The 13,689-nt window shown below is 40.9% G+C and overlaps 2 protein-coding genes across 2 annotated transcripts; one reads left to right on the top strand and one right to left on the bottom strand.

Annotated features, from left to right (window-relative positions):
- Window positions 1–1,253: 1,253 nt before the first annotated feature.
- PIP4P1 (phosphatidylinositol-4,5-bisphosphate 4-phosphatase 1) lies at window positions 1,254–6,781 on the bottom strand. The gene is made up of 7 exons (XM_053468512.1): window positions 6,625–6,781; window positions 4,979–5,169; window positions 4,783–4,889; window positions 4,564–4,669; window positions 3,802–3,854; window positions 3,627–3,717; window positions 1,254–3,050 (listed from the first exon to the last, which is right to left on the bottom strand). Exons 1-7 carry the CDS (start codon window positions 6,779–6,781, stop codon window positions 2,907–2,909), a joined length of 849 nt encoding a protein of 282 aa, XP_053324487.1. The 3' UTR covers window positions 1,254–2,906.
- Window positions 6,782–9,834: 3,053 nt separating this feature from the next.
- Window positions 9,835–13,649, top strand: EMC4 (ER membrane protein complex subunit 4). Its single transcript, XM_053468511.1, has 6 exons — window positions 9,835–9,886; window positions 10,255–10,351; window positions 11,071–11,182; window positions 11,293–11,446; window positions 13,167–13,327; window positions 13,415–13,649. The coding sequence occupies exons 2-6, from the start codon at window positions 10,272–10,274 to the stop codon at window positions 13,448–13,450; spliced, it is 543 nt and encodes a 180-aa protein (XP_053324486.1). The 5' UTR covers window positions 9,835–9,886; window positions 10,255–10,271; the 3' UTR covers window positions 13,451–13,649.
- The last annotated feature ends 40 nt before the right edge of the window (window positions 13,650–13,689 follow it).

The following is a 13,689-nucleotide window of genomic DNA, read 5'->3' as shown; positions in this document are numbered from 1 at the left end:
AAGCCATTTTCTCTTAAAGACAACCAACACGTTTCTATCATTACAGAATCTGTTGGCATAAAATGAAACTGGACAGCATAGTTGGCTAGTTCTCCTCATGGGTCCTGCTACCGCTACTAAGAAACACTGCATTTCCCGAGTTGTAGCAAACACGCCATTAGATTCGGATCATATTATGACATTACAAACATGCCTCAAAAGTATCCTTATGCCAAAAACATACAACTACTACAAATCAACTGATTATAGCCATCTGACAGCTTTATGGAACCTACTCCGTACATTCTTGTTACTTAAAACGTAGATTATGTGTTCTCCAGATCCTGACAAGCTGTGTAGGAGAGGATGGCATTACCCGCTCTATCGCACTTCTCAGAAATTCTATGCGGATGATGGAAGGAAAGAAAGGATGTAAAACGGTTGTGTGTTTTATTAGCTCGTATTCAAATAAGCTGCCCAGGTCATTAAAACAGCAGTGCAAATATTCACTAAAGCAGGGGAGTCGTGATTTAAACTCTCTGAATTCACTAAGAAGGGTTGAGCTGGCCCTACATAATGTATAGTTAAGCCAGCCGACTTCCAGGAAATCTCACAGATGTAAACTTGCTTTGTCCATGGCCATCCAAGCTATTCATGAGAAGCCATTCGTAATGGTTACAGTAAACGGCTAAAGCTGCAACTCTCCTGCCAATACGAACCATAATAAATGACATTTATCTTTCCCTGTAGAACATGATAAAAACACAAAAGGGAATGATAGCCAGGTGATGGGTTGTTCCAAAGCAATATCATGATCCGGATAACATGGACTCATCTTCCATATCTGTGTCCAGTGACTGTCCAGACATCTTTTTAATATTAATGTATATATCTCTCCATCAGATAAAGTAACCATGCGTTTATATCTAACCCCTTTATACCACTGCTGAAGATCTAGATTGATTTCACTTGCTACAGAGATCTTTGTATTAACATAAATGCGTTACGATATTGAGTATTATAGACAGCTAAACAAGCATTGCCGTGTTTCGCAGCACTTTGAAAAGGCTTAATTCATAAACATATTAATAAACTCAAAGCATAATAGTTTGTATAACCTGTAATGGAATACAGGTAAGCAAGCTGGCCAAATAATGGCACCAACCAGGCCAAAGCCAAGCAGAGTCCAGCTCATCAGACGGTTACGTGCCCTTATGCCGGTTTAGATTCTAACTTGGCTGTGGCTCACATACCAACCCCCAAGTTGAAGAGATGAAGAGGCAGAGCTTTTAAAATCCGCAAGCAAGCTAGAGACACAGTAATAAAAAACAAGTTTTATAAGCAGTTCCAAGCAAAGTAAAAGTTGCAGGAGGCACAGCAGCACAAAAAAAAAAAAATAGAAAAATTATTTACAACCGAACAGCACAAACATAAAAATGCAAATTGGACCCTGCAAATTAACAGCCCTCCATTACTCAAACTGTTCATTTTCTCTCCCGCAACATACAAGATCAGACGCTTGTACTTGATGGTAAAGGAACTAGTCCCCGCGCCTCGAACCCAAAAGGAAATTCAGGGTATGTTATTCTGCGTGGTAAACGCGAGGGAGGAAAAAGTCAGAGGCACCTTTTCTAATGTCCAGGATCTTCTTATGTACTTTTCTAGAGGTAGTGAAATTAAAAAAACCGATTCTGGGCACATAGAGTGCTCCTGATTTCCGTTACAAACATAAGGAGGACGCAAAAAATAAAATTCCAGTGTTAATAGCCAACATGATATTAATCAATGTGCTAAACAACCTTTGGCTACCAAATGCATTGAGTGGTAGAGGGCACCAAACTTTAACCTCTCTGCCGGAAAACAGAACGTGTCCACCACTAGTCCTTGAGGGTCACAAGTCAGTGATCACAAAGTTTATAATTTGTGTATCAATCAGAGAAACCTACAATCATGGCCCTGAAGGTTCATGTAAGTGGTCATACCAGATGAAGTAGAGTTTGGTAATATTCCATTTTTAAACAACATTCCAGATTCCTGAGGACCTGCTATCAATAAATGCGGATATTGCTCCATAGGAAAATTTAGACCTTATCAGCCATGGTGAAGAGGAAAGACACCTGCAGCAGTATCTCTGGTATAAACCAGCATCAATAAGTAAGCAGTTTGGAGATGCACCGACCACCTCTTTCAGTGTATACTGCATGCCCTAGGTTATTACTAAATATTTGATGATGCTTTGGAAGGGAACAGTAATTAACAGATAACTGTTCCCTACCTATAGCAAATAGATTAAGGAATAGCTTTGTGAAGGCCTCTATGGTTAGGCTGATTGGACTCAGTCGCAGCAATGGGGGCTTAAAGTTAAATTTCCTAGCCTTTAAATTAAAAAACAAACAAACACATCAATAACAAAAAATATGTTAAGGTGCAACAGATGATAGGATATGAACCAATGAGAAGAGAGCTTATTTAAGGGGTGTTCATCATATGAGGACCAGCTCACCAACCCCTCGGGTACTTGCTGGATGTGTCTCTGATCTTCAACGTGATGCACAGCCATCCACTTGTATACACACACCTCCAGAGCTGCTTCTCCTTAATGTAAACATTATCCTGCATCCGCTATAACACACCAAACGGTTACAGCCCTAAAAACCAAGTCTTAAGTGTCCCTAACACCCTTGAAATAAAAAAAAAAAGGAATTAACCCCTTGGCAGCTACAGGGTTCCACAAAACACTGCAGTCCCCTGGCGGTGAAGAGGTTAGCCATGGGCAGCAGCATCTATCGGCAGAAGGATTGAGATTCTGGAACCAAAGTACAGCAGCGATGACTTCATCTCCCGGTCGAAAGCCGCTGCAGTACATCCTCGCTGGCGCCCTGTGGCCATCAAGGGGAGGAACCGGAAAAAGGAAGGTCCTAACAAGCTTAAGAGAAGCTTTGTATGGGGTGGCTGACACGCACGCATGCCCAGTAAATGGCACGGCCCAAAAACACCAACGTGACCAGGAACATTATTGCCCAGGAGGCATAAATCCCACCATAACGACGGGCCAACGTCCAGGTACTAGCCTGTAGGGTAGCAAAATTAGTGAAATATTAGTTAAATGCATTGACTCTATACGTTTTACACACACACACACATACATACATACATATATAATAAAAACAAAGAAAATCCTATTAATAGAGAGCACACTATCATACACCACTAAACAGAATATTTACGGAATAGATTATAAGATTTCAAGTGGGGCTCTCAAAAGCCCACCATTCCTGCCTGGCACTTTGTATAAAAGTTATTTAACACTAGATGGCCGCTCACAGTTCTCATCTCCTTATGTGCGTGCTCCTGATTAATGTATAGTGTGTGTGTGTGTTTTGATGCTTAATAAAAAGGTAATAATAATGATCTATTTTATGTTACCTGTCTGCAACTTTCAATTCCTGAAGTACACTTTATATTCTAATGATGGCCGTTGCTTTCATTCAGTAAAAGGAAACTGCTTCTTCTATTCATGGTTGGTTTAGATTACACATGTTATCCCCATCACATCTGATATCAGAACACCTTATCCTTCTCAGATTTTTTTCAGCTTAATAGTACTGTGTGGATTTGTGACAGCATAGTCCCTTTCAAAAACTCACCACAAGTCCAGCTGCAGCTACGGCGAATAAAAAGCCCAACAAGAAGCAGCAGACGCAGCGCTTCCGTGGATAACGCAGACCAATGGAGGAGCTAGGGAAAAATATAAGACCGTTGGAGACAAGAGTCCTTCAACAACTATCAATTCTTACAAATGGCCTCCTTTCCCATACTTACACTTTACGACAGTGAGGGCAACGGGCCAATGTCCTGTCCGTAAACTCCGTCCACTGAATGAGAAACAAAAACAAATATTCAGAACAGCATAACAAATGTGAAAAATACAGCATATGTGGCACTACTCTGGGTTGAACAATTAATATCCGTAGAGTAGCTGTAAAACTATATCTCCTATGATGCTAAGCAAGCACGCAGAGCCTCACTTCAACCTGGCACAGCAGCCTTGCGACAGACACGCGTTAATACAAGTTTCACCAAAAGGGAGACACTTTATATCGCACACAGAATGAGGAGAATGCTCCTTAAGCGGTGACAAATTCAGAATGCTTGTTATAATCAACCTGGGTTTATTTTTCTCAATGCGCCAAACTTAACGGCATTGTATTAGCAAATATTTGCATAACAGAAAAGTAAACAGGTGTAGGTGCAAAAAACCATCATATATTCTCATACTAGTTTTACTAATTTTCTCAAGAAAGTCCAATTCTTTTAGAAAGATTTGAAGAATGCTAGGAAGCAGCGCCGTCCCACACCCGCCGCCTGGCGCTGGGAAGCAGCACCGTCCCACACCCGCCGCTGGGAAGCAGCACCGTCCCACACCCGCCACCTGGCACTGGGAAGCAGCACCTCGCTCTGGAAAGCAGTGCCATCCCACATCCTCCGCCACGCGCTGGGAAGCAGCGCCATCCCACACCCTCCCACACCCAGGGCCTTGCGCTAAGAAGCAGATCCATCCCACATTGTAAAAGTTCATAGTACCAGAAAATTGTTCTTGCAGTGTCCGCAGTTGACTCGCACACCTACTGGCTGTGGCTCTGGACTCAGAGGCCCTGCATGCACAGGTCCCAAATTAATGATTCGCTTACTGTAGTGGGGAGAAAAAAGTCCTGGTTAGCCAAACATTTCCCATCCACCGCTTCTACAGTCAGTCCTGGAGCATACCATTAAAAATGTTAAATGCCACCCTACACAGCTCACCAATATGGTCTTGGACAGGCTATTCTCTGAGACGTGACCTTACAGATCAACAGACAATTGCAAGGACAGCGCACGTATTTCTTCCCTTGTGGAGCATTTTTTATGGGCTGCAAAAAAATAACGTTGAATTATTGCACATGGACAGCTTATTTTACCGCCTTTCTTTCCCAACAATTCTTTCGCCCCAAGCCCTTACCGTTGCTTCATTGCAGACTCCGCATTTCACCACGTGCTGATGCATTTTTCCCTCCACGTTGATGAGCGACTGGCAAACCCTGCAGGTTATCATGGGCGCGGAGCCGCTTTCTGGGCTTGTCAGAGGTGAATACGGAGGAGGATCTTCAGTGGGTACCACGGAGCCGTGACCTGCTGGAAATACAGGGAAACCTGGGGGGGGGGGATAATGATGGAAAAAGGTTGAGATAAGGAAAAAGCACAAATATTTAAAAAAACAAAAACTGTCTGCGCTTCTTACCCTAATAAAGTTGGGAACAAATATGTAAACATAATATAAATGAGAGGTTTTTGGTTATATTATGTTTACATATTTGTTGCTAACTTTATTAGGGTAAGAAGCGCAGACAGTTTTTGTTTTTTGTATACATTGTACAGCCAATACACTGTTTCTTGCAGCATGCTCACACCTGTTTGGTAGGCCTCGTATTACACATCTGTATTATTTGAGCCTGAGACTAGCTTAGCGCACCGACATTTTTTCTTTTCCCTGTTTACAAATATTTAAAATACAAACTAAACAACTTTTTCATACACAATATCAATAGACAAACAGCTAAGTGAGACAAAAACAGTGCTTCTGGTTTTAAAAACATTATGATGCACTCTACTATATATAAAAATTCCCTTCGGGATTTTTCGATTCCAATAAAAAATGAGTGAACTCTGACCCTCTTTACAATACGGAGCCCGTGACTGCAACGTGCTGCCATGCATGATATGAAACACGTCTGATGAGACGGGCAGGGCAGTTTCTCAATAACACTCCAATAGCACTATGTGCAGTTTAACTACACGGGGCATTTACATTACAGACGCGTATTAACCGATTATTACTCAGTGATTAACATCAGCTAAACCCGGCCATCTCTTAGAACACGCAATAAACGCAGAGAAATACGGCATCTTTGGTCATTATGGGGAGGTTTGCATGTTTGTTTGTTTTTTTATGACAACTTACTTTTCTACGCACATTTAAGGTGTTTTGTTAACCTGGTTTGTTTTGTTTATGAATCCCCAAACACTGTGTGTCTGTGACATTTGGAACACCAAAGTACACATCTGATTAGAGCCATTACTCAATCCCGAACAAAGTGCAAGGGTCTTTCCCCATGTGTGACACAGAACGACACGATAACACGAACCTCACGGGTGTGTGTGTGTGTGTGTGTGTGTGTGTACGTACGTACGTACACAATATAATACTTATAATACACACATACGTTTCTGGCATTAAACATCAATATGTAAAAGCTAATTTATATTAACGCACACATTAACGGAACAGCTTTTAATTTGCTATAGCTATATTATATATACACACACACATATATATATATATATATATATATATATATATATATATATATATATTTTATATGTGTGTGGTCCTCCACACCCCTGGTTGGTCAAGCCCATCGGCTGCTTCCTAAACCTTCTCCCCACTTCCTACAGCATCCAATTAGCGATGGCTATCCTCGGGCCCCGCCCATTGAAGGCGGGTCATGTCCTTCGGCTGCCGAGTACACACTACTAAGAATGTGGGGAGAAGGGGCGGGGCAAATTGAATTTGCCTGCTTAGGAAAACTACAGTGGGAGGTCCTTTACCTTGCGGCTTGTTGCTGGGGGTGGGACCGGGAACATCGTATGGAGGGGCTGTGGGGAGTGCGCTGCCCGGAGACGGCGTCCCAGGACTCTGGGCTGTCCCCATTCCGCCACCATCTCCGAGGTCCGAGAGCAGCGGGGAGCGCTCTCCATCCGTCATTTCTAACGCTCCCGTCTAACACCGGCACTTGTCTTTCAGCTGCTGCAACTGCACTCGTCTGCTGACGCACCTCACACTGCGGCTGCGCAGAGAGCGTGCGCGATGCACAGGGAAGGCTGCTAATCGGTACAGCGCGTGCGTCAAACCATCCGTGACGTTGCAGCATCATGTGCTCCCACTAAACAATTATTCACGTGATTTGGAATGGCTTTTTTTTTCTCAATAACTTTATGCCAAAGACAAATAAACACAAATCCAATTTTGTTTGTTCCACAACAACACGGATGTTTATGTTTAGTCATCAGTTCTGAAAACAATTAAAATATTACGCCTCAAAATAATGATTTAACATCAAAGCACATAAAAAACCTTTTATACACAATAGATGAAATGTATAAAATAATGCTTCTTATTTTATTAGACGTTCTATTCCTCGTCTCAATAATTATGACAATGCTTTGATTAATAAACAAATAGCTATTCATAGGTGATATGTATGTGTGCAGAAACATGCAGTTAGAACGTTTTCTATACTGCAAATGTGCACAGTGCCAAAATTCAAATAGCAAAAAGCTCTAGTGCAATATGCAACATCATTGTATTTTTGCATACCACCCAAGTGTCCCTGTTTAGAAGGGGCAGTCCCTCTCAGGACCCAGATCCCTCTGTCCCTATTTTTTTCTCTTATGTCCCCCTTTTGTAAGAGCATGACCATATCACACAGATCCACGTTGACAAAAATGAATGCAGAAAACGGGTATATGTGGTATAAATACATTATTCTCCTTGTAAATGTTCTAAATAAACAACCATCACTAGGTTGAAAAACATATAAAGGTCCCGGCTACGCCCTTAACCACAACCCATAAAAAAACAAAAGCGTCCTTCTTTGGTTACAATAGGGAGGTACGCGTCAGAACTGTTTTTTATTATCTACAACAAAATATTTTTCCACATACATTCAACATAGTTTATTTCACTAGTCCAAGCACCAACACTGATAAAATATATAGTAACATGTGCCTGTGAGTCCTGATTCAGATACTTAAATAGCTATTAGTAGGTCGTGAAATGCCCGCATGTCTCATTAAATGCCATGCCTGTATCTTAAAAGGTTACTGTGACATTAAGTGTCATTGCCAATGTGGAATTGTACCATGTAAGACATTTATAATGATTTTCTTTCATTTTACATAAGTATCAATAAACACCTCCAAGGAGACAAGGATCACTGACATAAACGCAGTTTGCTTTAATACTTCCTTTGGAGCATGTTACAAAATGCGTTGAGTGTTTGGCATGGTGCTGAACAAATAATAACAATAATAATGTTTCTACTTTGGAAATTACAATGATCCAGTCTGGAGTTGATTAATGAGCAAAGATTAGAATGCATCTTTTTGAATATTTGATTGTATCTGCTTGTTTACCTGGACCAGGGCACAGCTATACCTTTTTTGTATACAATATTGTTTTGATAATCACTAAAGCAAGTCCCATAATTACATAGTGAGCCAAACACAGAAGGTGGTATAGTATAACTCCAATAATTATATAGCAAGCCAGACACAGACTGTAGTACAGTATAACTCTCCCTATATACTGAGACAGACTGAGACAGTGGTACAGTATAACTCCCATCAGTATATAATGAGCCACACACTGACAGTGGTACCGCATTGTTTTATCATGTTCATTTGCATTTTGTTTCTTTTTCACTCTCACTCACTCTTATTCACGTTCTCTCACTCACACTCTTTTACATTCTCGCTCACTCTTATTCACATTCACGCTCTCACACTCATTCACTTTCTACCACTCTCACACTTTCATTCACGCTATCTCACACTCTCAGACAGTCTAACTCATACTCGCATTCTTTCACACGCTCACTCTCTCACCTTCTCCAACACTCTACTCCAAAAAATATATATATACTGTATGACCAAATTTATGTTAACACTGTACAGTCACTCCTATATGAGCATCTTGGACATCCTATTCCAAAACCATGGGCCTTAATATGGAGGGGGGGACTCGATGTTAATGACCCCTGTTTGAGACTATAACAGCCTCCACTGTTCTGGGAAGGCTTTCCACAAGACAATGAGGAGTGTTTCTGTGGAAATTTGCACCCATTCAGCCAAATGAACATTTGTGAGGTCGGCGACTGATTTTGGACAAGGTCTGGCTCGCAATCTGCGTTCCAGTTCATCTCAAAGGTACAGCCATGCAGGAATAGGAGAGGGCCTTCAAAACTGGTGCCACTAAGTTGAAAGCATACAATTGTCTAAAAATTCTGTGTACTGTGGCGTTAACATTACCGTTCACTAAAACTAAAGGGCCTAGCCCAAACCCCCAAAGAACAACCCCAGACCATTATTCCTCCTCCACAAACTTTACAGTAGACGCTATGCATTCTGGCAGGTTCTATTCTTCTGGAATTAGTCAATCCCAAATTTGTTTAGCACACTTTCAGATAGTGAAGCGCCATTTATCACTCCAGAGAACATGTTTCCACTTGTGCTTTGCACCCCTCCAGTCAAAGCTTGGCACAGCGATCTTCAGCTTATGTGCAGATACCCAGCCATAGAAACCCATTTCATGAAGCTCCCGTTTTGGTCATATAGTGTACTGTACACTCATACCCACCAAACATTCTGAACTTTTAGAAAAAAAGAAAAAGGAACATCAGGGGGAAAAAAGATGGACAAAAGGAAGTTGGAGTCCCAAAGTACTAATCTTCCAAAAAGGGACAGTTCTGAGATGTTGTAGTTAACTACATACTATGCTGTATATACTATTGTGTATATGATTATTATTATTAAATAATTAATTTATGAGATGTGACTTATGTGTGGATAACTTGTTACCTTCATCAGTTAGCATAAAAATGCGGCTGGAAAACTTTATAAATGGGGGTGGGGGTTAGTTTTACTTGTTTTAGCACTTCAGGCACCGAAAAGCAACCGCTGCCAGGGCGCCCAAAACAAAAATGGTCACCTCGCTTGGTGACGTAGACGGGCTTGATACCGGAAGCTAAAGGTCCTTCCGGGTACTGAAGCTAAGCGAAGTCGGGAGTGCGAGATTCCGGTTCAGTGTAAGGTAATGGAAATCTCATTATTTATATATTTATGTGCAGCAGAATCGTATTTCTAAAAGCTGCTTTGTAGTGAAATACCGCGCGTACCACGACATTTATTGTTATAAATTGGCAGATTTTATGTGGGGAGCGCTGTTGTCTCGTACATTGCTTTCTGACACTACATTTAATATATTGGGGTTTTTTTTTATTTTTACAATTGGCTTATTCTGTTCGATCAGCTCGTAAGTATGATAAACGCATAATTGCATATATATATATATATATATATATACATATACATATATATATACACACACAGACATCACTTTGATTGACCTTCATATTGTCGTTTGTGGTATCATGGTGTGAATGACTTTTCCCCCACCAGTGTCTTTATAGGGCAGCATGGCAGCTCCATCAAATTTGGTTGCAAACCGGACCCGCCGCTTCAAGTGGGCTATCGAATTCGGGAGCGGGGGAAATAGGTAAATCACCATATGCTGTGTAACGGTTACACAGTAACAGATACTGGTTAACTATTATTTATTGACGTGAATAGTAATGACAGTAAAAAAACATATATCTGCAACGCCTCTACACCTTCCTCTGGTTAGCGTCCAACTCTTTCCTGCCACAAATGGGCACACTTGGGTTCAGTGCTCAACCCAGCCACGGGGGGATATGCGCTGTCACCCACTTATGTCCGGTAAATTAAGATGCCATATCTCTCACTAACATGTCCATAGTGAAAGGAATAGTGAACCAGTGCCCATTGGTGGGGTACATATTTTGTAAGAAAAGTACCCGGTAATGTGTGCTAAGCAGGTAGTCATTACATGAAGTACAGCTTTTCCTTGTGTGAATAGCCAGCAGTGACTCCATTGTTCTGTACATTACAGCCAAGCTTTGTTGAGCTGTGCTGCCATCAGATGCCACATACAGCCATGTTTTGCATCTTTTTCAGCAATATGTGGCTTGCATATGGAGTGTCTGTAAATAGGCATGCCATGAATGGCACCAGAGTTACCCTTTGAAATCAGGCTATTGCCTTTGCATTAGCTGCAATTAATCAAAAGGTCATCAAAACCAATACACAAACGCCTTTTAGCGTTAACAAAGCGTTTTTTTAATTGTCGAGGTTTTTTTTAGCCATTCTTGACATTTTCATATACCTCACATTTTCTTTGTGCTCCATCATTTGTAGGAGTCGAAGTGATAGGGGGGCTCCACAAGACAGCATGTATCCAGTGGGATATTCAGACAAACAGGTCCCCGACACAAGTGTGCAAGAGTCCGACCACATCTTAGTGGAGAAGGTAACACATAATAAACTTCCGGTGGTGTTAACAGTGCGCAATAATGCTGTGATAGATGCTGTTGGGAATGGAGCTGCAGATTTTGCTTACTGACTCGTTCATGTTTGCAGCGTTGCTGGGATATCGCTCTTGGACCACTCAAGCAGATCCCTATGAACTTGTTCATCATGTATATGGCCGGAAACACAATCTCCATCTTCCCAATCATGATGGTTTGCATGATGGCGTGGAGGCCTATACAGGCACTTCTTGCAACACCAGCCAGTGAGTTTTGTTCATTACTGTCTCTATAACTTTAACGCTTATTGTATGCAAAACTCAAGTAGCAGGTGACAACTTTGTTAATGTTTTGATCTACTGTTGTGGGCTTTATAGAGTGATATATAATCCCAGTGCTTAAGGGCTGCAACCCAAACATTTAGAATAATGTACCTCTTATTTGGATGGAAATATGAGTAATTATTGAGAAGTATTTTAATAATATAATGTATATGTTCTTATACATATAAGTGTTGTGGGTGACATCCAAAGCAGCATGACACACTACCTACACCAATTATCTGGACATTTTCTGCACACCCCAAGGGCTCCAGTAGCTTGAGAAATACTTAATTGAGAAGACAATGCAGTTTTTGTTAGAGCGATATCAAAACACACCTATACATATAAAAGCCTTGTCACCATTGGGTTTGTTGGTTATGCTGGATGGGACATATTCTAGAATGACCTTTTTAAGCCAGCAATCTGGTGGATAGTGTGGGAAGGTCCGCCACATAAGGTGTGTGTAGAGAAGATGGGCTTCTATGTGTTTTAATGTAGTGCAAATAGAGTTTGCTGTATTGTGTGTGCAAGATTGCTGAAGGGCTGTTACGTAATGTTGTATACAGTCAGGAGAGGCACTGCCTGATGGTATTGTGTGTCGAAAGGAGGTGCTGCCAGATGGTGTGTGCAGGAGGGGGTGGGCAGCTGGATAGTGTTGTGTGTAGGGAAGGGGGTAGATTAAAAAATAGGGAAGAGCTTGAGAGGAAAGGAAGAATGTGCAACACAAGAGGATAGAAATGCATGTGATTTTAATAACATACTCAAGTACCTATATATAGTTGTCAAATACACAGTACTGTAGTGTATTATTGATTTGAAATTCTACTTATTCCAGTATTGGTCGTGAGTTTCCATATACCAGAATACGTGTATTTGAAATTGTAAGAAAATACTCCAGGATTGAGCGTCCCCCAAAAGAAATTTTGCTCATATAAGCTTTAGAGCTGTGCTTGTAGAATAATACCAGGGCTGCAGGGATCCACAGGCTGTGAGAAGCATAGGAAATGTGTGGCTTGCCAGACCTCAGTATAATAGAAACAGTTAATTTTATTTATTTAGAATAGATATTCCATAGAGCTACGCAAGGTCATAAAGTGCATGCTTGTTCCTTAATCATACTAATAAAAGCATCCTCTGAACAAACTAAAGGTGCTGGAAAGCATACACACTGCAAAATGCTGCATTAGAAACATAAATTAGTACTGTTGAATGCTCCAAACCAACCAAAAAAGTAAAATTTTTCCTTATTCCCAATTTTCACCAAAAGCACTTGGCATGTAACACACGGGTAATGATTTGCTAGATGTTGCCAGAGATAAAAACAAAAAAAAAAGTTTCTTTACAGCTTGTGTTATCACAGAAGAAATAAAATTAAAGATCTGGTCTGCAGCACAGAGCACAGTTCTTGTGTTATCAAGTGGAAAAACACCTTTAAACAATTTTTCTGTCAAATCTGTTCTCAGATGGACAATGGGATTTTATCCTATTTTTTTTGTATACTAAAAGCAGTTTAAAATATATTATTCCCACAAATACCTTTAGTAAGATCTGGAACACAGTGAAGCCCTCCATACTATTGCGTGGCTTTTTCCATTATTAAATACTTCTACGTAAGATCTTTATCGTGCAGAGATTTATTGTATTATTTGCCTGTTTCGCTCAGCCTTCAAGCTCCTAGAAAGTTCTGGCCAGCGCTTCCTGCAGGGACTGGTTTACTTGATCGGGAACCTGCTTGGGCTGGCACTGGCTGTCTACAAGTGTCAGTCAATGGGGCTTCTGCCCACTCATGCATCAGATTGGTTGGCCTTCATTGAACCACCGGAGGTGAGTGTTCATGTTCTACTAGTACCACAGTCTAGAGTAATGATTTGTCTGTATTATGGAAACACTGACGTACTTTTTTGTTTGTAGAGAATGGAATACTCAGGTGGTGGACTTCTATTATGAGAGAGACACACCGAATACTCAGAGAACTGCAAGGAACAGTAATTAGACTGACCTCAATCCGCTTGTGATTATTCTACTGTTTTTTTTTTTCTTTTAAAGTAAATTATTGCCCTACTCAGCTCTGGTTATCTATGTATTTCATGTTTTCCCACTACCCTTCCAAAGAATAATAAAAAAACAAACTATCTTTATAAAACAATTTTATTCTGATCTCTATCGCAGAGCGTCTCAGGCCTCCC

Source organism: Spea bombifrons, chromosome 1 (genome assembly GCF_027358695.1).
Source record: "Spea bombifrons isolate aSpeBom1 chromosome 1, aSpeBom1.2.pri, whole genome shotgun sequence".
Taxonomy (NCBI): domain Eukaryota; kingdom Metazoa; phylum Chordata; class Amphibia; order Anura; family Pelobatidae; genus Spea; species Spea bombifrons.
The sequence above is the reverse complement of the archived record's forward strand: the minus strand, read 5'-3'. Positions and strand labels throughout refer to the sequence as shown.

Excerpts from the sequence above, each read along its gene's own strand:
- PIP4P1 (XM_053468512.1), bottom strand. The coding sequence starts at position 6,781 with ATGACGGATGGAGAGCGCTCCCCGCTGCTCTCGGACCTCGGAGATGGT. Across the intron at positions 4,670-4,782 it reads GCCTGTCCAAGACCATATTG|TAAGCGAATCATTAATTTGG; the intron begins GTGAGCTGTGTA and ends TCCCCACTACAG. Across the intron at positions 3,718-3,801 it reads TGCCCTCACTGTCGTAAAGT|CTCCTCCATTGGTCTGCGTT; the intron begins GTAAGTATGGGA and ends ATTTTTCCCTAG.
- EMC4 (XM_053468511.1), top strand. The coding sequence starts at position 10,272 with ATGGCAGCTCCATCAAATTTGGTTGCAAACCGGACCCGCCGCTTCAAG. Across the intron at positions 11,183-11,292 it reads ACCACATCTTAGTGGAGAAG|CGTTGCTGGGATATCGCTCT; the intron begins GTAACACATAAT and ends TCATGTTTGCAG. Across the intron at positions 11,447-13,166 it reads ACTTCTTGCAACACCAGCCA|CCTTCAAGCTCCTAGAAAGT; the intron begins GTGAGTTTTGTT and ends TGTTTCGCTCAG.